The sequence below is a fragment of the Chinchilla lanigera genome, unplaced genomic scaffold (assembly GCF_000276665.1).
Source record: "Chinchilla lanigera isolate Chin_1 unplaced genomic scaffold, ChiLan1.0 scaffold00079, whole genome shotgun sequence".
Taxonomy (NCBI): Eukaryota; Metazoa; Chordata; class Mammalia; order Rodentia; family Chinchillidae; genus Chinchilla; species Chinchilla lanigera.
Window position 1 is genome coordinate 10,234,901 of NW_004955480.1, and position 23,445 is coordinate 10,258,345.

At 37.3% G+C, this 23,445-nt stretch overlaps 1 protein-coding gene and 1 long non-coding RNA gene across 5 annotated transcripts in view; one reads left to right on the top strand and one right to left on the bottom strand.

Annotated features, from left to right (window-relative positions):
* Positions 1–23,445, top strand: part of Rab28 (RAB28, member RAS oncogene family) — a 153,211-nt gene that overhangs the window by 14,090 nt on the left and 115,676 nt on the right. For 2 of the 4 annotated variants that reach the window (XM_005402540.2, XM_005402541.2), the window contains exon 1: positions 23,128–23,408. The exons of 1 other annotated variant lie outside the window; for it this stretch is intronic. In XM_005402540.2, coding sequence (XP_005402597.1) covers positions 23,334–23,408 — 75 coding nt within the window. In that variant the 5' untranslated portion in view covers positions 23,128–23,333. Of the gene's footprint in view, positions 1–19,264; positions 19,913–23,127; positions 23,409–23,445 lie in introns of those variants that run through there. One more of the 4 variants, XR_001230910.1, reaches the window with a different exon arrangement.
* The window catches only part of LOC102022080, a 72,637-nt gene continuing 55,510 nt past the window's right edge, over positions 6,319–23,445 (bottom strand). Inside the window, exons 3-4 of the long non-coding RNA XR_263752.2 lie at positions 6,690–6,828; positions 6,319–6,440 (exon numbers count right to left, since the gene is read on the bottom strand). This is a non-coding gene — a long non-coding RNA (uncharacterized LOC102022080). The remainder of the gene's footprint in view (positions 6,441–6,689; positions 6,829–23,445) is intronic.

The following is a 23,445-nucleotide window of genomic DNA, read 5'->3' on the forward strand; positions in this document are numbered from 1 at the left end:
AAAAGGACTATGTTTGTCTTCAGGATGACAAAGAGTTTTGAAGAAAAGTAAAACAATGCCACTGTTATTTTTGCATTCCCTTTATAAGAATAGATAACATATTTTGGAGGGAAAAATTTGGCTTTTGCTGTGTTTTACTTTGACTTTTGCTGGAAAAGCACTTATGAATGATCCAAGTTTTCATATTTTATCTGAATATAGTTGGTCTGTGATAGATCTATTGACAGCTGAATTTAGTACTGAAAGTTTTAGAAGATGTGACTTGTCATTTTGATTTAAAACTATTTTATTTAATAAAAAATCAAATTAAACATGGCTATAACAGCCATCATAACTAAGTGCTTTTTATAGGCTGGGCATCATGTTTAACATCTTTCTTAATGTTATGTATCTTCTTTCTTATGAAAATCTTTGATGTCATCCCCATTTAACAGATAAGAAAATCAAGGCAAGCAGCCTACTTACCGTCATAGGGATAGTACATGATAAAACAAGGATCTCCTGACTTTAAGACCCAAGTTTAACCACTCCCCTGAGCTGCATCCTCTCAGTGGTGTCAATAGCTATGTTTTAGTAAACAGACAGGAATTCACACAACCTTGTTAAAATAAACTTTAATACATTAAAACATTTCATGTCAAAATGATAGAATTGGCTATGAACTTAGACTTTGAGAAAAAATACTTGGCTTTCAAGAAAGTGGTCTTATTTGCTAGATCCAAAATATTTTACTTTACTGTTCTGTTTTGAAACATTATTTTTTGGAACATAATCAGTGGTAAGGTTCAGAAATGGAAATGCCAATATAAAAGACGAAGTGCTGGAACGTTTTCAAGTTGTAAACTTGAGGGAGCTCAACTGGGGAGGTTAACATGTATATCACTTTCATATCAGACAATTTGTAAGCCATAGATTTTGTGTGGTCTCTCTGTCTGTTCAAAAAAATATTTTAAAAACATTTGTTTGCTAAAATATGTAACTCCAAGGACCAAATTCCCTGGCTTGTGTACTGAAGATATTCAGCATTTTGAGTGTTAAGAAGAGCTAAGAATTAATCCCTGAGAAAAATTCCTTCCATTTCCAAGCCTGCCAATACAGGATTTTCAAAAAGGATAGTTGACCAAGGAAATTAAATTCCCTTTTACTATGCAGATGTCAAGAAAAAGCATCCTCTTCAAAGCAGAACTGTGAAACAGAAGAATTTTTTTCTTCTCTTTGAAATGTATTTTCCTCTTGGTGTTTGGTATTACATTACATTTGAGTTTTGTATGAAAACTTTAGTTTCTTTATTCGTTGTCACTGTGTAGTATTGATTATTTATAACCAATAATGTTATGTGAAAGACTTTAAAAGCTCAGGTACAACTTTCCAGTTTCCTACAACTGACCATGTAGGTTGGATTTTATATTTGTCCTAACAGTCCCAATGCTTAGAAATAGCAGGATTATTTTGTGGTTGAGGATTCTTTATTTAACAGTTATTTATCAAATGTGATGAATTAATGTGCTCTTTTTAATGGCGAGCTGCTGCTACTGGCTTTCCTGCTATAAGCATACACTTGGAGTTGTTTTTCAGTGCTATGGGAGCTAATGAAGGCCAATTTAAAGCAATTTTCTTTAAGATTGCTGCTCAGCTCGGTCTGACTTGTAATGCTAACACTTATGCCAGGCAAGAGGGAGAAGTTAGCAAATACAATTATATTAATATTGATGTTATTTTAGTTCCTTGGAACCCAGTTATCTTGTAGGCAACCAGTCACATGAATAGAGACCTGATATATTCAATGCATATATTATACCAATAGACCTAGTGTTTAAACAGACATTGAAACCAACTGTTGGAGAAAAGGCAAGCAAGAAAATAGTGTTCAGCCTGAGCTGGCTCTGAGCTTAGGAAACAGGGCAAAATATTCTCTTTTTTTACTGTACTAGATGAGTTAGGGGCGTTTGTTATCTTCCATATGTCGCCATATTTACTATAAAATCATGGTTTTATTTTTTGAAGGGGTGCTATTATTTTATTGTTACAGATATTATTTTTGATCACACATTCTGAGAAGTTTGTACTCTTTCAGATAGATTTAAGTTCACAGGGAACCAAGTAGCTCAGCTCGGACGTAATGAGCACACACAGTCCACAGAGGCTGGTCAGTGATCTGTGCACAGGGGGTACTCAATAGATTTGCTTTACCACAGAGACTTCACTATCAGGGAGAAAAGGAGGAGCGATGACTTACACATTTGTTTGTCATTCTATTGCCTCTCAGGGATTTGCAAGTTTCACTTTTCATTTTAAAAGCAAAATTTCATAGGCTCCCTTCCCAACAATTTAATCCACTTCTAGCAACTAAAATAAAACATGAAGCAAAAATGTGCGTTTGGAAAATTATAGTACTGAACATATTATTGCATGGCACCTCATTTGGTATGGTATACTGTTTTGTATCTTCAATTTCTTTGAGAGCAAAAGGAAATAAATTTCCCTTAAGACCGAAATGTATCCAAGAAAAAATTTCAAAGAGATTAAAAGGCAGTTATACAAAATAGGATATTTTTTTAATTTTATTTTAGAAATAAAAGGAGGAAAATACTAACAGATCGACAACGTTTTACAAAATAGCAAAGGATCAGTACAGACATTACAGAGTTACAAACAGAGTAGTAGGGAATTAACAATGCTAATTGTATTACATATTGATATCTTCAATGTAGTTTCTCATGAAAACACATATAGACATACAAAGCTAATCAACCAATGCCTCACTGACAGTTTCTTTCAGCAAGGAAATACAGGACAGTAGGACACCCGTGTTAACTATCCTGCATATACATATATACAAACTTTCTCAAAATAGGATATTTTTTGTTCCCTCTTATTTTATGTCACTTTGTCTAGTGGAGTATAAACGTTCTAGTGAAAAAAGATTAAGGATATCTAATTTGCAATTAAAGCTAATAAGTATATATTTATGAATTATTTTGTAATTTTTGAGCTGTACGATGGAGATTATTGATTTTCCAGACATGAGACCTAGCAAACTGAAAAAAAAAATCAATGATAAATGCTATATAAATGTGATACTAGAAAAAAAAGCTTAAGCTCTTCCCCAAGTTTCAATTTATTTCACACATTAGGCTAAGCTGTACTAGATGAGTAACACATTTTCAAGATACTTAAATGAAATACAAAATAAGGCAATTTAAATTTCCAAGGTTAAATCAGTAATTTGTATTTGATGCAATAATTTATTTTTTATATTCGAATAATGGGTATATAATTGAGGTTGAATTTTCATGCTGACCCTTATTTTTCAGTTTGTATTTTGATGTGGATACAAAATAAGTGCTTTCTAAAACTGAAAACTTTGAGGTTGGCATTGAAAATTAAGAAAAATTAAGTGTTTTGCAATGGTAGTGAGCATTTTTGTCTCATGACCATCTGAGAATAATATCCAACTTACTTTGATAGCAAATAATTTGAAGACATTTTATTAAAGGTGTTCCTTATAAAGCTATGCAAACATATCCCCTCTGCAGTTTCTTTTTGTCTCCCATTTATGGAGAATAAGGAAATGTGTACAATTTATGACTATTTGGTAACTTTATGAATGGTCGTTCTCATATTTCCCCCTTGGAAGCCATTAGATAATCTGTTTTTGTAATACTGAGTTGAACATGCAGTTTAATATTCTTTTTCAGAACAGCACATAATCATAGGATTATTAGACATCTCATAATTTTTAAAGGTGTCTTAAACCCATTCACGTTTTTTCCTGCGCTGAGTTTCCCAGAGTTACAATCTTTAATTCTTGTTCTCAAAAGCAAACAAACAAAAAAATGTTACCCAAGATGCACATAAAACATGCATTAAAGGGGTTTCCTACTCTATGTTTTTTTATTATCCCTGTACCTTACCACCCACTAGTGTTGTGGATTTAAGAGAGTCGACATAATTGAGTAAGTAAATTACCAAAAACCTAGGCAGCTGCTGCAGACACCTAGCAATAGGCTGCACCTCGGCTCTAATGTTCTCGTATTAGCACATTAAAACAAGCAGAAAGGGGCTCTTAATTACGCCGTGCTTTATGGGAGCGCAGTAAATTCCTTTTGTTGACCTGGCTGCACACTAAATGGTGTTTTTGTGAAGTGTCGAAGCAAGAGATATCAAAGTCATAGATTGAAGGATTATTCTGAGTATTTAAGGAGCGTGTAAGGAGGTAGTCATGAGCACCCAGCACAACCGAATCTGCTCCTCTGAATGCCAAAGTACTAGTTGTTCAACATTTGAAACTGACAGCTTGTAAATGTAAATTTTATTAAATGCACAGCAATAAAAATTTGTAGGTTTCTGTCACTTTGAATTTTAGTGGCTCAAAATGAGGCCTCTCGCCTTTTAAATCACAGCAGGTAAAAGCAGAGTTCTCATGCATTTAGCATTTAAAAATGGGAACCTATTTAGGTTCCACCATGTGCATTTGCTCACATAATGCCCTCTGTGGGGTTCAAGATGGATGTGTCGTGTGGTTAGCTGGCCTGCGTCTTCCACCACCTTCAAATCACAGTTCACAGAGTGTTTCTCTTACACCTGGGGTGGAGGTGCAGGACAGCACTACATGGAAACAATAAAAAGATAAGAAGAAAAAACAAGAAAAAGTAAGGAACAGTATCATGCAGTAACTCACAGCATGGAGGAGTCTGCACGATTAAAAAACTACTGACGCTCATTCCTACGCAGGCTTTGGAAAAACACAACACTCAAGTCATATAAAACATGTGTAGAATGAAAAAACACTGTGGAGAATAAACTCTGGGTTACAATTTCATATAAGTTTCTAAAGCATGGAAGGAAAATTAAAAACATGAACATCAAGGATCAGTTTATTGGCAAAATGGTCATTAGTTTTTCACTTAAGGCAAGTCCAGTGCTAGACTTAAATGGCAATTGTTCCCAATGCTCTAACCTCGCTTAGCAACAGAAGTGCTTCCTTTCTATATGTATTATCCTAGAAAGAAGCATTTTCAGTTGATGTCTGACCAACGTTAGAGTTTAAACATAGAAACTGAATATGCAGTTTGTCAAGTAATATTACTTTACCTTAGTGAATATTGGTGCTACAAATGGCTTTTCTGATGATACTTATGAGAAAGCGTTTGGCCACCTGCAGTTGTTAAATATCCCCTGGCACTTTTTCTAAGGGTTGAAGTATTACCCTATGTTTTGGCCACGTTCCAGTTTAGCCTAATGGCATTCGTCCTCTCAAAGTTTCCTTTGCAGTTTTAATTGGATTTGACCCTTTTCTTTACTTTAAGGAGCCTTTGCTCTGAAACGTTCCCATTCTGGCAGAAAGAAAGGAGACAATCATCCTTTCTTTGGCTAAATTTCTGGAGAGTATTATAATGTTCTGTGCATTACCAAAGTGAATTTCAACACTGTGCATGTGTAAGTATTAGAGGGCTTTAGTGTTTCTAAGTATTCTTTGATGTGTGCATGGACTCTTCACTCAAATGGTTTTACTTTTAAAATACTTTAAAGGATGATGTAAAACAACTGTTTTATTTTTATTTTATTTTTTTTATTTTTTTGGTTTTTCTCCGGTACCGGGAACCGAACTCACGACCTTGCGCTTGCAAGGCAGGCGCTTTGCCGCTGAGCTAAATCCCCAGCCCCAAAACAACTGTTTTAAACACACAGACTCAATGTCTTATTTTTAAAATGGTGGAATCAAGAAAAACCTTACAATAATTCATACATATTTAAAGATTTTGATTAGCAAGACAGAAGTCATAGTTTAGGGGTCCAACTTTCCTTTCTATGTTAAAAATCAAAGTCTTTTCTCAAAAACCTGTCTGGTTCAGCTGACATTTATTTGAAACTCATAAATGTAATACTTCTTGGGACTGCTACTTCTACTGAATTGAAACTCCAGTTAAGTATAGAGGACATATCAGTTAAATAGTTCTTAGGGTTTTCTTACTTAATACAATTTAAATTTGAGAGATGGCCACTTCTAAGAACATTTCTACTTCTGGTTTCTCATCTTCCTCTAGCACTTCTGCTGAGGTCAATTCCTCATCTTGTTACGATTCTCACTGCAGTCTGCCCTGTGTATACCTGCATATGCTAGAGCCTCAGGTTCAACTAACTATAGATGGAAAATATTGGGAGGATTCCATCTGTATCAAACATTTTAAAAATGTAGCTGACATTAAACATCAAATGGTATTCCTTAACATGAAAATTAAAATAATTGATTTTGTTTTTGTTTTTTTTTTTGGTTTTTCTCCGGTACCAGGAACCAAACTCACGACCTTGCGCTTGGCAGGCAGGCGCTTTGCCGCTGAGCTAAATCCCCAGCCCCTAAAATAATTGAGATTAATATCACAACAGACTTTATGCAGATGATAAGAAACATGTTGTGAATAAGAAGATCCAGAAGAGAACTGCAAAAAAAAGATAAAAAAGAAAATATGAAGCAAATGTTGAAAGACATATAGAATAAAGTGAAAAGCTCTAACCAATATCTACACTGAATTTTAGAACACAATGAAAGGGAATACAAGGCACATGCAATATTTGTAGTGTTAAGTGGCAAAAGTTTGTCTAAAGAAACTTTGTCTAAAAGAAGGACATTCATCCACTGATTCAAGAATCACTATGAATCTCAAACAAGTTATAACAATTTCACCTACAGATACATTCTATGAAAATGTAGAACTTCAAAGACATGCAGAGGATCTTAAAGTTAGATCATCACTTAAAGAATGGCATGCTTATCGTTATCATCTGCCTTCGTGGATGTCGCACCAGGAATGATATCTCCCACAGAACCTGTAAGAAAATAACAGCCATGCTAAATCTCTGTAGACAGAGAAAATATTGTACAAGAAAGGAGTCAAAAATATTTTCAGACTAATAAAATTTGACTTACCACCATTTGACCCACTCAGAAGGAAATTTTCAAAGTCATACTTTAGGCAGGGGAAAGAAAATACCATATGGGCGGACATGTAAGGGCAAAAGGAAAGTGATGATTATGTGGGCAAATAAGTAAACACTCAGTGTATTAGATAATAATATCCTGTAGAGTTCAAAAGGGTGGAATTACAATACATGACAGTAATATGCATGCGAGAGAAAGAAAAACGGGGTAAAATGATTTAAAGTCACGATAAAAGAATGCAAGGTTAGTTTGACATTATAAAATTAAATAATGTAACATGCTATATTTAAAATTAAAGAATAAAAGTCATGATCATCACAAATGAAGGAAAGAAGAAAATATAATATGATAGGACTCAAAATCTACTCCTAATTTTCAAAAATCCTTTAGCAAAGGAGAAATCAAAAGGAACTCTTCTCATTTGATAAAAGAATTTATAAAAGTATTACAGCAAATATAATACAGAGATATATAACATAATCCTGCAAATATAATACTTAATGCTAGATATTAAAAGTTTTCCTTTGAGGTTGAGAAGGATTCCTACTGTCACTAAGATTCTTCATCGATATACAGTCATTCTAGCTACAAGCATGGCTTCATAAAAAGTATTGTAAGGACCAGAAATGAAAAAAATTTAAAACTATGATTATCTAAAATTAGTATAATTATGTTGTTTTTTTTTTTCTTTTGGTTCTTTTTCCGGTACCGGGAATCGAACTCATGGCATTGTGCTTGCCAGGCAGGCACTGTGCCACTGAGCTAAAGCCCCAGCCCTAGTTTAATTGTGTTCAATGAAAGTCCTAAACAATTACAGATGGCTCATTAACTTTAGTAAGTGAATTTAGCAAGTCTCCTGGATACAAACTCAATATGCAAAAATCAATTACAAGTTTATATACCAATAACTAATAGAAAATTAAATGAAAATCACAATATCATAAATATAACACAGAAATAAATATAACACACTTTATATGTAACAAAAAGAATATATCTAGCAAAAGATATAATGCATTTAATAATGTATCTGACAAGGTTAATATGGTCTCTGTAATCTTCAAAGAGTTAAAATCTTTTGTTTTTTGAAGACCTCCAAGTCATTTACATCCATAGATTTAGTTCCATTTACTGCTTTACTCTTCTGATTTGCTATGATTTATAGCTTGAATTCTCTTTTTGCATTTTATCTGTTCAATCTTCTATGTTCAAATTGCAGGAGATCGCCTCAAAAGCTTAGAGAACAATTCTAACTAGCAGTCCAATGATAGGGGTAGTGGGTTGAATGGGAGCCTTCTGAAAGAGATGTCCATGCACTTTCCTCCAGACTCTCTAAGTATGATGTTTGAAAATTCACCTTTGAGGACGTGATTTAGGTGTGATCTCCCTAGATTACTTAGGTGGGGTCTCAATCTAGTGAGGAGTGTCCTAAGAGACACAGAGGAGGAACACCCCCAGAGAAGGAGGTCATGTGGGTGATGGGGATAGATACTGGGACATGCAATCACAAGCTAAGGAACTGCTAAAGCCCACAGATGCTTGAAGAACAAGGAAGGGCTTTCCTCTGGAGTCTGGATTGGGAGTGCAGCTCTATTTGCAACTTGATCTTGGACTTCCCACTTTCAGAGGTGTGACACAATATATTTCTGTTGTATCATACCACCAAGTTGGTGGTACTTTTTTACAGCAGCTTGGGAAATCCTAATAGAATCCTCCTAGAGTAGGCACTTTGTACTCTAGTTATTAATTCTTTTTCAGTTTTATGTGTTGCAAAGCTCTTTTAGGAGTCCATCTTCTGTCATTTATCTCTGAATTGGGTTCATTGGTATCTCTTCTCACAAAAGAAATGCCTCATTGTTTTCTAAAACATGTTACTTTTTCCAGAAAGACCTGATCTTTTCCCCCTGAAATTAATGTAAAGGTAGTGTCAGAGTAGTCTAGCGCCAAGTTACCTTTAAGCGATAGACATTTGTGCTAGTGAAGTTAGTACAGTCTCTTGGCATTAACAAAAATCAACCTCATATTTGCTAGAACATCCTGACAGGATCAAAAGAGGAAAGACTATGCCTTCACATGGAATCTAAGCACAACATTTTTACTATCCTAGAAGGATCAGGGAGGGAAAATAATTGACTCTATAAGAGTTGCAGAAAGGTAGCTGGATGACTACACAGTTAGTGCTGAGGTGAGAAATTCTGTTTTAATTTGCCCTTGTTTCTAATACATAAGATACAACCTTTTCTAACTCCCTCTTCATATATTTCTTAGTCTGATATAAAACTTTAAATTTGTACATTTCTCCCTTCTAGAATAATTTACATCTGACAAATCTCAAATGAGTCATCTGGCTAACTGACTATTCATAGATAATTACTCAGTAGCTCAGACATTGAGCGAATTAACTAATATATTTAAAAAATTGAAAGTCAATTTCAAGATTTCTGGGGTGGGCTTTAAATTGCCAGCACTCTGAGAACCTGGGTCTTCCCCTTCTTCCATGGGTCACCAGTGAGAACCTTCACAGGTATTCACATCAGTAAGTATTTTTCTCATTACCTAAGGAGAACACTGATGTGTTCGGGGAGGGCTTCGGAAGGGAGAAGCAAGAGTCTCTTAGCTTAGCGTGTTGCACAATGAAGCTCAGAGATAGGTATTTTCCCTGAAGTACTTTGGCTGTGACCTGAACTACTGGAGTTCAGCCTCCACATAATTGCAGCACAGCCAGGGGTCCCTTCTGGAAAGCAGCTGCTTGATCGGGGATTCATTTATCAGGGGGATTATGACTCCAAACATTTTTCTACACTGTTGTGGCCATTTAAAGGGAGAAAAAAAGAGGAGTCTGGGGAACTAATTAGGAAGGAGTGGCTCCCCTCTGAGTCTTGACCTTAACCCCACTGAGAAAGTATGGGATTTACTTTACCTAAGTAAGGAAAGAACATAAATAGTTGGCAAAAATGCTTTGTGGTATGACTTTCAGCAAGGAATGAATTGGCCTGACACACAGAGAGAGGGGAAAAAAACACATCAGGAAAATGCAAAGTGCTTTCAAAGCAGAAAGTAAATGTAACATTGGGTCACATGTTTTTATTTTGGGTTTTCGAGTTACAAGAAAATAAATGGATTTGAGCCTATGATTAGCATACACAGAATATAATGTAAAAACGTTTTCTCCTGCCTTCCGTATGGTATGAAGTTTTACCACCACGAATCTGGTCATGCTTTCTCTTATTCCGCTAATACACTGTATTTTCCACATACATATTTTAATGTCTTTCATGAGTTCTGAAAAAAGGCTCTTCCTTTTAAAATATTGTCTCTCCCAAGTTCTTTCTCTCCTCCATCCAACTGTAGTTCTATGTTACACCTTCTCATTTTTTTCTGTTTCTTAATGCCTCATTCATATATTTAATATTCTGATATTATGCATTTTCATTATAGATATCTTCTACACCAGGCAGCTGCAAGTGTCCCGCGTAATCTATAGACTAAGCTTTTAATTTCTACGCTGGAAATTCTAACAGTTCCATTTCTTTCTTTCTCTTTTTTTGGTACCAGGAATCAAACTGAGGACCTTGCGCTTGCCAGGCAGGCGCTCTGCTGCTGAGCTATATCCCCGGCCCGACAGCTCCATTTTTGAAAATTGGTGTTTTAGTTTTTAGAGATCTCTAATTCTGTCTTCAGGGGCTTTGAAGCGTCCATACTTTGTAAAACCTTTAGAAGCAGAAATTTCGCTTGTCTTCAAGTCTATCTTTGTCATAATTAAACTGCAGGGAAAAGGAAAAGATAAGAGCTACGAAATTCAAATGAAGAAAAACAAGGAAGTGTATATCTTGTATATTTTATAGATTTTTACAAATAGTAGTGTTTAACTTAATCTTCATAGTAATTTTATGAGGCGTTTACTCTTATTTCTCTTTTAAGGGTAAGGAGACAGGCTAAAAGGCCTACCCAAAGCCACCAAGTTGGTAATAAGTAGAGGTGAAATGAAAGCCATGTTTTAGTACTCTCATTATATTCAGATTTCTTTCTAGTACAAATCCTTAAATAATTTTCATGAATATTCCAGGAGGTAGTAGAGTGTGAAGCAGTTAGGGAAAAGGGTATGTTATTACATTACATAGAAGTTAAGCTTTCTTTGGTAAAGGCAAACTAGACTCAGCTCAAGGCAATTCAAAATGTTTCCTGGGTAAAAAAAAAAAAAAAAACCAAAATGTTTCCTGGGTAAATAACAAGGGATTTTCAAAATGCTTTCTTTTTTCCCATTATTTTCTATTTTATTTTCATTTCCACATTTCTTTATTTCTTGCTTTATTTTCTCTATGTTTCCAACCTGTCTTTCATGATCTCTTAGTCGGTAAGGCAATTTATAGATTGCAATTTATGATAATTTTAGAGCTAATCCTTTTTACTTTTGTTGGAACATGAAGATGAAATTAGATACTGCGTACTGAAGTTCTACATGAGGTATCTGGTTCATAATGAGTGCTCAAAAGAAGAGGAATTAGGAATTTCTTTAATGTGCAAAGGTAGCATAAATACTAATTAGATAACTAATAATCCATTTTTGCACCCTTCATAGCATGTATGTTTTTGAGCTCTCTAAAGAAGCACAGCTGACAGGATTTAGGAGACATAGAGAGACTGACTTAGGAAATTGGTACATGAGACTGGGGAGGCTGGCAAGTTTGAAATTTGCAGGGCAGACGGGCCGGAAACTCAGGTAGGATGTGTAGCCTGTGATAGTCTTTAGGTAGAATATCTCCCCAGGAAATTTTGTTCTTGAAAAGTAACTGTCATATAGCATGTTGTATTACTCTGTAGCTTTGCATGTACACGGGCTAATCAATGCTTTTCTTGGATTTAGTTAAATTTCTTTGGGAGAATGATTCTCCTCTGTCACATCACACCGAACCTTTATTCAGTTTTAGTCAGAAAGCTTCCATTCCCTCCCTTAACTCAACTGCAAAAATTGTTTTGAAAAATATTAGCAACAGTGCCTTCACTGGAGAGCCTTCTGTGATTGCTCTTTTATAGATGAAACTCATTTGAATATTTATGTTGTGATCTCACTACTTGATATCAAAATGAGACACTTTAATAATAATGGGCTCTGACATAAATTTTATTTATGAGGAATTGAGACAAAATTTAAATTATATTTTCAAAATCATAAGCATGACCCCAAAAAACACAGATCTACTCAAATCTACTGCTTTAACTCATATTAAGGAGCAGCCCTTCATGTTCCTACAATATTAATTTACTTTAGCAATACTGACTTTGGCACTGAGAAAGCTTTAACACATTCTTAATCAAAACATTTTTATATCATAAGATAGAATGCCACATATTTTCAAGAAGAAATCAAGGTCTTTTGTAGATGAGCCCTTTAGTAATAAAAAAATGGAGTACTGGAAATCAGTTTTGTAACTGTTTGCAAGTTTTCTTTTCTCCTATAATTTTCTGGTTTGAAAATAGTGCTTCTGAAATTATGATTTCTACCACATGAATTCTGTATGTTAGTAAATATCAACTAAGAAAGTCCCAACTTTTCTGATCAAAGAAACTTTTTACAAGTAAAAGTGGGTTTGAAAATGTCCAGAGAGATTTTTTTATAGCAGTATTTCTCTGAAAATGAAAGCCTCAAATTCATCATCACTTTCCAAAAGTAGCGCAGCTACAGGTATCTTAGAACTGGATTTGGAAAGCAATTCAGGGGACTAGTGTCCCAAAGGACTCACTTTTGAGAGGTGCCATCCCAAGGTTAAAATGAGACGAGATAAGATCATCTCACTTGTCTGAAGGTGTTAAAGCTCAACTGAACAACACGGAGAAACTGGACACCCAGAAGACTCAGCTAAAAGCCATCAAAGGTAAAGCGGTTATGCAATAGGCGAGCTTTGTATAAAACAAGGTTTCAGAAAGGATCAAAGTAAAGGATGTTATGTCTCGGAGAACACACTACCGTCCTGCGGAATCTAGAAATGCAGAGTTGTCCTAAAATCACTGAATTCTCTATGCTGGTTCTTGACGGTCAAGGAAATTCATGCCCCAAAAGCTTCCACGATGAAGCTTTAAATAATATTTTCCCTTTGCATGCCAAGTCTTATTTTTCAAAACACTTCCACACATATTACCTTATTTAACCAGGCCAGCCTCACTGGTGGGTTGTGATAGACCTGGTTTTCACAGCTGTAGAGGTGATTTGAGAACTCTTGTGCTCTACAAATTTCTGGTTTTGTCTGGAGCTATGCTTTAGGAATCAGTGAAGCACGTCCCCAAGCAATGAGGCAGAACTGTGAACAGCTGGGAAATTGCAGCTCACACACTGGCCTAGAGATCTGTTACAAGCATGACTCTTTTCTCTCTCAAACAAAGGCTTTCAGATGATTATGAAACTAATAGGTTTTCTTTTATTTGTGTAATATACAAATCACATGACAAAGTTTCATAGACTCACTGAAAAGGATTATTGTTAACTAATAAAGGATTATTAGTCTTTTCTTGTTGTTGACCTATTTAATCATTTCTTTACCAATTTCAAGTCAAATTTATGTTCACTATAAAAAATACATACAATACCAAAATGTATAACATGGAAAAGGATAGTTCTCTGTAACTTCACTGCTATTAACAGGTACTCAAAATTTGGATAAATACCTCTAGATTTAATTTTACTATGCATTTACCTTCAACCACATGTGTATATAGTTATCATTTTAACATTTACAAAGCATACAAAATTGTATAAATCTTTAAGTCAATATTTTAGTGAATTATCAAAAAGTAAACATGCCCATGTTAACCACACCCACGTGAACAAATAGAACATTGCCAATACTGCAAAAGCTTCTGGCTCAGAGGTAACTGTTATTCTAGCTTCTAATATTAATGTTTATTTTTAACTTTATATGAAAAGAATCATAGATGATACATTTGTGTCCAGCTTTTTCATTCAATCTTATACTGATAACATTATATTGTAACATATAGCAATTCATTCATTTTTTATTACTGTATAATATTCCCTTGTATGGACATGCTACAGTTCAACTGTTGATGGATATTTAGATTGATCTTGGCTTTGGAGTATTATGGATAACATGTCTATGAACATTCTTTTATATGTGTCTAGATACACTGGGGAGACATTTATGAAGAAAAATACTTGTTTCTAGGTTGCATATATTTAGCTTTAGTACATGATGCCAATCAGGCTTTAAAGGTGGTATTGTGACTTGTGTTTGGATGATCCCCCAAAGCCTCATGTAGTCATGGGTGGGGCCTTTTTGGAGGTGGCTGAATCTAAAGTGTGTGATTCATTTATGGTGTAATGCTAGGACTACGGGTGATTGGATTAAGGGTGGGTGATTACTAAATCAGTCTACAGATTGCTTTGGCTCCCCCCAATCCTGATACCCTGGATACAATATAAGGAACAGAAAGACGTTTGTCTTCTCCTTTGCTTGTTTTGCTACCTTCTGCCCACCATAAACTGTTATTCCTCTGCAATGTCTGTCTGCCAAGGCACACTGCCTTGGAGCCAGCCCATTATGGACTGAAACCTCTACACACTGTGAGCTAAATAACCCTTTCCTCCTTTAACTTTGGGTGTTGGGTATTTTGTATCAGCACCGAGAGAGAAGTAACTAACGCGGGTGCTTGCAAACTGGCTTTGACTCTTGTGTGACAATCTGGTTTACTCATCCTTACTCCTAACATGTACCTTTTTAGGATCCCAACCTGAAGAATGAGGGCTGGTTTACTAAGGCCATTCCTCCTTGATGTATCAGAGTTTAAAATTTCTCCTCCAGCTTTATAAGGCTGCTTCCAAAAATGCTACTTTTTCTCTTTCAACTCTGTTTTTTGGACAACGGGATATTCTCTGTGGAGGGTGACCAGGAATACTGTCTCTGCATATTCGGCTCCCTTCCTCACCTAGGTTTTAGCCATATAAATTATTCATACTATGATTCAGTAACCCTCTGATAACTTAAAAAGGATTTAAAAAACATTATGCTTATGTTTTCTTGGTGTCCTCCGTGGAAAGATCAATACAAGTCATCTAATCTGTCTTTGCTGAAAGTTTACATAATCTTAATGGTGCTTTCCTTCACATGGATATTGTGTTTATAAAAATACACAAGTTATCACACTTTAATTTTGTGATGTAAGCTTCATGGCATACTTGGAGAAGCTATTTCCATGCCAGATTATAAATATTCATCCCTGTTCTTCTCTGATTTGTTATGGCTTCATTAAAAATATGCTTTAATTTCATGTGGAATTCACTTTGAGATAAGGAATGAGGTAGGTGCTTAGCTTTAAAAAATACCCCTATGTTTTCCCTACCAATTAGAAATACCTCCTCTACTAACCAGTTAATTTCTTAATATATTGGTACCTTTTTCTAAACTTTTCTTTTGAAAGAATCCACCTATCTATGTCACCATCTATTCCACACAATTTAATTATGGTAGTTTAATAATGTTTTAAAAAATGTTTAGAACTTCTCCTGTCTTCTCAGTACTTAAATTTTTAGGTAAATGTCACTTATTTTTCTTTCAGTTCTATAGCAAATGATTTAATTAAGATATAAAGGAGTTATTGTTATGGTTGATACATTGTGTCAACTTGGGGAGTCTAGAGGTTTGGCTAAGTGACTCAGCAGGGAGCCAGGGTGCTTACTTTGTATTCATCCTGAGCCTGTGCAAGAGGAGGGCATGGAGATTATGTGAGAGCTACACACCCCCTGAGTGGGGGTAGCCTGCTTACTAGGTAAGGGAGGGAAAGAGGGTGCCTGCCGCCATTCCACCCTTTGCTCTTCTTGCTTTGCTACCTTCGGCCTCGGAGCCAGCCAAGTATGCAATGAAACCTCCACAAACTGTAAGCTAAATAAACCTTTCCCTCCTTCATTTTGGGCATTGGGTACTTTGTCTCAGCAATGAGAGAAAAGTAACTGAGACAGTTATTTTGTATAGTAATATAATGAATATTTTTGAAATCACCATTTACTCTCTGCCCAAATAAGGCACTTCTATAGCTAAAATTTTATGTTTACCATTCTCTTCTGGACAGTCTTTAAAACTAGTACAATACATACATGTACATACATTTTTTTTTCTTTTTTGGGGGCAGCAGCAATTGAACCCAGGACCTTCAAATGACGGGTAAGTGCTTGGCCACTGAGCTACATTCCCAGCCTTACATTTAGCTTTGAACTCTTATTTTAGACCTTTAAAAATATGGCATCATGCTATATGTAGTCTCTTGAGATTGACTCATTTTTACTCAATATTGCTTCTAAAACAAATCCACTTAACTTTATTTCCCCCAGCTATCCATTTTTGAGTGAATATGCCAAAATCTACCCTTTTTTTTTTTTTTTCCCTGAAGGGCCTTTCTAATATTTCTCTAATAAGAATGAGCATATACAACTCTTGCAAATTTCTTCAACTGCATTTATACATGAGATTTTCTAGGTTATCCATCCAGGCATGGAATTACTGGGTCACAGAGTAAGCAAATTCTTAACTTTACAGTATAACGGCAAATTTTGCTAATACGGGTCTACAGAATTCCCACAAGCAGTGTAGAAGAGTTCTTTTTGATCAACATCCTCCCCAACAACTGCCACTGTGCATTATATATTATATATTATGGAACTAGTACTCCCCAGATTACATTTGTCTTTTGCTAGCTTGCTTCCTTTTAATGTCTTTTAATGGAGGGACACTTGGAGTGTGGAAAGGGCTTTCTTTCCTATTGTGTTTCTATCTATGTTCTTCTAAGCATGGCATTTCATGCTGGTAGCAGCAGATGGTGACAGCTGTAGTTGTTTCACTTCCAGCTTCTTTTTTTTCCGGTACCGGGAATCGAACTCAAGACGGTGTGCTTGTCAGGCAGGCACTATGCCGCTGAGCTAAATCCCCAGCCCCCATTTCCAGCTTCTTTGCACACTACCAGATCCAGGCTTTACTGTGTTTCCTTAGAGGCACCTGAAGCAGCTGGGCAGAGTCCGCTCCTCAGAGGGCAGCCACAGCTCGGTGGGGTCTTCCACCCATCTTACAGTGTGTGGCCAGCAGTATCCGGGGAACTCGCTCCTTGGAATCCTGCATCTTTCTTCTGGGACTCCTTCTCTATGCTTCCCAACTATGGCAGCAGCAAGGCAAAAGCCTAGCTTCCAGCTCTGTAGGCCTCTTTGCAGTTTAAAAGTTATACAATTGACCTCTTCCCTTTGTTCCCTCAGTCTAAGGGGTAGTTGCTCTCTGCAGCAACTTTGTGCTGCCTCAGTTACTTCTTTTTGCTATATTTAAATCCTCTATATTAGATTCTCTGTTAACAGAACTGTGTTTTCAATTTTTTTGGTTAATGAAGAGTTCGACTGCTTTATTTTTGTTAATCTACTGAGCATGAAAGCGTATCTTATTAAGCTCATTTTTTTTCTGGTTATATTAAGGAAATTGAATACTTTTGCATTGGCTATTTTAATGTAGTGGTCAATTTATCCATCCTCGTATTAATACTAAACTATATTGTAATTACTATGACTTCACACAAAGTTTTTATATTTGGTAGGAAGTGTTCTCTTTTCTGAAATATGCTGGGCTATTGTTTGATCTTTGGCTTCCATCTACAAATTCATTTCAAATTCTATGCAAAGTATAATTTGATTTGCATTAACTCTGTAGGTCATTTGATAGAACTGACACTTACATTGTTTTATTGCTCCATGGATGTGATATGACTTTATTTGGTTTTTATTCCATGTCTTTGTATAATGTTTTGTAATTTTTTCCTCATAAAAGTAATACACTTATTTAAGACTAATTCTCAGATACTGTATGATAGTTATAATTATATTTAAAAATTGTTACTTATTAATGACCTCTGTAGTACTTGCTCCACCCCATTACATTTCCTGGTTATTTTTATTATTTCAGATGAATTTAGCTTTATTCTCTATCAACTAACAGAGTCAGGGAGGTTTTGATTGAAAGTGAACTAAATATATATTTATATGTATGGAAGTGATATTTTTATAATGCTCATCAAAGCAATACGTGAAAATTCATGTGCCAGTAGAGACTACTAGATACAGGAGATGAGATAGTCCAAAAGCACATTAGCAAATGCAGATGTTTGGAAGGTATATCCAAGGACCAGTTCCATGATTTTGAATTTCTTACCCTTCTCAAGACTATAAAACATAGATTTTTTTTTTTTTTTTTTTAGTGGCGTGGTAGTGGTGGACTGAGATTTCCTTTGAAGGAATGAGGGAGTATGCTAAGGAGCATTATTCATGATATCACCCAAAACAGAAGCTAGCCGTATGTCCAACAGTAGTGCAGTGGGTAAATAACTTGAGTTAAAATTCATACAGTGGAATAGTAGCAATGGAGAAACAAACATCCGCTGTTTGTATAACATGGATGACTCTCGTGAAAATACTACTGAATGAAAGAGAGCCAGATATCACAGTACCTAGCATATACAGCTATTCAAATGAAGTCCAAAGGAGGTAGAACTGACTTATAGTGCAAGAAGTCAGAATATGGGTTACTTGGGGCTGGGGATTTAGCTCAGCGGCAAAAAGCGCCTGCCTGGCAAGGTCGTGAGTTCGGTTCCCGGTACCGGAGAAAAACCAAAAAAAAAAAAAAAAAAGAATATGGGTTACTTTTGAAGAGGTAATGAATGACAGCACAGAGAGCCTGCTAGGATTTTTGAATTGTATATCTTGGTCAAAATGGTGTTTATACACATGTGTATCTTTGTATGTATGTTTACAGAAAAATACTGGACAGTTTAGGCTTTTTTATGTATTTGATCCTATAGGAGCTTAGTAAATTCTGGGGAATATTTCTACAGTTTTACGTTTTCAGCAGAAATACAGGAGTGCACAAGATGGGAAGACGGCTGTTATTTTGCCTTACTCAGTAATATTTTATTCTTTTCCCCAAATCTATATTCATATGGGCTTTAGTCATAGGTCTGCATCTTCAGAATTATGAAATATTTCAAAAAGATGAAGGAAATTGATGAACAAGTGTCAGATTTGTTAAGAAGATGGTAGACTGGTACTTTCTGAAATCAGTTTCCTTGATTGATTCACTTAGTAGTTCTTTAAACTTTACTAGTGGTGCTAATAAATATTCAGATATTTTGCTCTATCCATCTATACCAGCTGTTTTACTATTTTTAGCTATTTTAATCTTAAGTTTTTAATTGATTAAATGTCTCTATTTCTCTTTGCATTAACTGTGTGGCCATTTAATTACTATAGACTTGGTATCTGAAAATAACATAAACTTATTTTTCTCACAGATCTGTGGGCTAGAAGTCTTAAATCAGTGTCACTGGACTGAATTCAGGTGTGGGCAAGGTTATCCTGCCTCTGCAAGCTCCAGGGAAGAATTTGGTGTTTCATCCCTTGCTCCTACTGGCTGCTACCATTCCTCACTGGCCCCCTGTTGAAACAGCATGCAGAAACACTGAAATGACACCCAGGATTTGGAGGCAGATTTATTTATGCTGATGGGCACTGGTCAGGATCACTCCCAGAATATCAGGCTCTGATCTCTGGTGGTCTAGGACTTATACGGGATAAGCAGGCAAGAAGTACAGAAGCAGAATCAACTGACAATTGGGGATTGGTCTATACAATGTGCATCACAGTGACCAGAGACAGAAGCAAATGGAACTGGAACAGGAACTATTACCTGGGCAACTAAGAAACTGAAGTACACTGGCTGGTGGGGGGTGGGGGGGATACTTTCTGTTACACTGTAACTGGAATAGCATTGCTTTCTGTTTCTGTCTGAGTCAAATCTTCTTCCACTTCTCCCTTATAAGGATACATGTGATTACACTGAGTCCACCAGAACAATCCAGGATAATCTTTCTATCTCAAGATTTTTCACTGAATGACATCTGAAAGGTGCTGCCTCCAAATAAATTAACATTTATACTCTCTTTTTTTTTTGGTACCCGGAATCAAACTCAGGACCTTGCACTTGCCAGGCAGGTATTTGTGCCACTGAGCTACATCCCCGGCCCAACACTTAAAGTCTCTGATGATTTGGAGCTGACATCTCTGTGTTTCCACTCTGCAGGCTAGTACATTCCTCTACCTGACTGAAAAGTCAATGGAGCACAGATTTTCACACATTTTGCTCATTTCTGTGTCCTCAGCTCTTAGAAGTCGTGAAGAAGAAGGTCTGCTACACAGTAGGCATTCACTGAATATCTGCTGAATCAAGCATTAAGTATTATTAAGTCACTTTGATCATCCTTTAGAATGGGGAGTTTTTGTCTTACTTGAGAAGACACAACTAACATTGGCTGGAATTCATGTTGAGAAACTTTCTTTAGAAAGTGTTTCGACAACCAACCCTTTTCCATCCACAGTCTGAATTGCTTCATGAAGGAACAAACTTCTTGAATGTAGATTCCAGCAAAACTATTTTCAAACTGGATTTCTCGTTCTAAAGAACAACTAATTCTTGAAATGTTTACAAATCTCTAACCTTCTTGTTTATTTAGGAACACTGAAAAACATTTTCCTAGTTTGTGGCCCTGTTTTGGACATTGTTCTGAGAATCCAGAGACTGTGTGTGTGTGTGTGTGTGTGTGTGTGTGTGTGTGCATGTGTGTATGAATGTAGATCAGCTCTATCTTTATTTAGAATGTCAGAGTACTATACTGGAAGCTTTCAAGGCTAACATATTCCTTTGCAAAGTGGAAATTCTGCTTTAAACTTACAAAATGGCTCTACATTTTCAAGTTCTTATTTTAAACCCCAAAACTTGCCATAGATGTATAAAATACGATTAATAACATAATGCAACTGACTTTTTAAACAGTAACTCTGTCCTAGGCATGCAGCCATATGCAAATAAACGTCTCTCCATCAAAGGAATCATTTCAGAAACCAATGATTAGAAAATGCTTTGATCTAGATATCCCTTCACATGAAACCAAACATGAAAATCCATCTTGTTATGTTGGCAAAATTTAGTTTTCAGCCAAAGTAGTTGTTTCAGGTACGATGTTTCTGCTTGCAAGTACAGAATGCATTTCTTAAGGGATTTAATAGTATTATTTCTCCTAACAAGGTGCCTAGGCGATAGTCTGAAAGAGCTAGCAGTTCTGATCATCATGTTCTTTCCAAATAACGATAGCAAACAGAAGAGAGAGTGCTCCTCTCTCCTTTTCTTTTTCTTTGCTTTTTAGTTGGAACAAACATCTTTTTCAAATGTCTTACAAGGATACTAACATCCTCCCATTGGTCAGACGGGTCGCATAGCCTTTTCCACCAAGGAGGAGTGGAAAAGCAAATTTCTGGTGTATTAATTTTCTTTCTTTTCATAAAAGCATTAAGTTTGTTCTCACTAGAAGCAAACTGCTCAAATTCATAATTACAAAGAACTTCACAAAGCCCTTTAACACATCCCCTTTCTTATATTCTCATTAACAAGTCTAGGGATCTAGACAAGCTTCCTGGTGGTGATGCCTGAGGAGAAGGCGAAGAACTGGGAACGGATACTAACCAGGTACCTACTATTGTGGATCAGTCCTATCGACAGATGAGGAGACAGAGACTGTACATCAGAAACTTGTCTAAGATAATGTGGTCTTTAAAGCTGTGATGCTTCCAACACACACCCTGAGGAGGAAGGTGATGATTCCACTGGCTAATACTACATCCCAGGCAGCATGCTACCCATGCTACTTCAACAACAGTTCACATCAATTACTTCATTTCATTCTCAACCACAGGTCGGAAGGAGATAGTCCATTTTATAGATAAGGAAAATGTGGCTTCAGGTCACATAATAAGTGTGGTTCTGTGAGGAGAACTCCAGTTCTCTCTCCAGTCTCAGGTACTTCTTTACACTGCATTGTTTTCCCCATTTTAATTCCTGTGTGCTCTCTAGGACTATGGCCTCTGCGCTTTTTGGCCATTCAGGCCTCCTCATGCGTAAAATGGGAACGATTCTACCTTCTTTAAAGCATTTCTAAAAAAAAAAAAGGCGGGGGCGGGACTGGGGATTTAGCTCAGCGGCACAACGCCTGCCTGGCAAGCATGAGGTCGTGAGTTCGATTCCTGGTACCGGAAAAAAAAATTAAAGCTTTCTAAGAGAAGTAAAGGTGGTAAGCCATGTAAAATTTGCATTATTATTGTAGAATTTACCTCACTGTATTATAATCTTCAATTATGTCATTTACATATAATGCAGGGCAGTTTTCAAGTATTTTGGAAGGACCTTCTGTGTCTTAATTACAAAGAACTTCAAAGAGCTTATAGCTATGTGGATTATAACTATCATTAGTGCACTGAACATATGAGTAATGTTTAAAAACAGTAGCAAGCAAAAGCTCTTAGCTGTCAAAGTGATGACATCATACGCTACAGGTATCCTCCGAAAACCTGCAATCCTGTGAGAGAGTGAGGGTGAAAAAAGCAAACGAGGAGTGTATATTACTATGAAAAATTGCTTGACTCCTCTAGAAATCCCAGGGGTCCCCGGACCTCTCTTTGAGAACACTGCCCTGGGGTGAAGCGTGAGTGCCAGGAGCTGGCCTCTCAGTACTGCCCGAAGAACGAGCCCTCGGAGTCCGCGCTTCCAGACGAAGAAAACCAGGATTGGAGGGGCCCAAACCAGCAGAAGCCCGGAGCTCCCTTACATTTCCCTGCAGCGACTGCGGCTTCCCGGAACCCGAATGCGGCCTTAGCAACCATGTCTTCTCCGCCCCGCAGCTGCCGCCCGCAGCCCACCTCTGTTCCGCGCCCCCTCCCCTACGGTACCCGCCGGCTACTCCAGTCCCCGGTGCCCAGAGGCAAGCCCCGCCCCGCCGCAGACCTCTGGCTTCCATGGCAACCAGACATCACCGCCTCTCGACCCCGCCCCTTCTGGCTAAACCATTCGCTTCCTTTCAGGCGGGGGCAGAAAGAAGAGATTTGAAATAGCGCCTCAGAGCTTTTATACTACATTTTTGCTCACTTAACTTGAAAGATGCATTCACTTGTTTCTTCCATCCACTGGGTCTTGGAGGGCAGCGTGGCGTTTCATCTCTCCCGTTTGAACACCCCCGCTGCAACCCAGTGATCTGGCCCGCCCGGGAGGCTCGCGGCCTGCGCGCACGCCAGCGTAGGGGCGTGGCCTCCTGCTTACGTCAGGCGCAGGGGCGGGACCGCCCGCCGGTGGGGGGCGGGGAGGCGGGCAAGATGGCGCTGGGTGAGTGATTCTCCCCGGATCCCCCAGCAGCTGCGGTGACACCGGGGCGGGGGGTCCGACCCTCATTGCCCGCCTTCCTCCTCTCCCCCGCCCCCGGAGGCCTACCCTTCGCGTCCTCCCTCCACCTCGGGGGCGGGCCAGATTCCCGGGACACCATGTCGGACTCTGAGGAGGAGAGCCAGGACCGGCAACTGAAAATCGTCGTGCTGGGGGACGGCACCTCCGGGAAGGTCAGTCCTCGAACGGGCGCGGCCCCGCCGCCCCCCG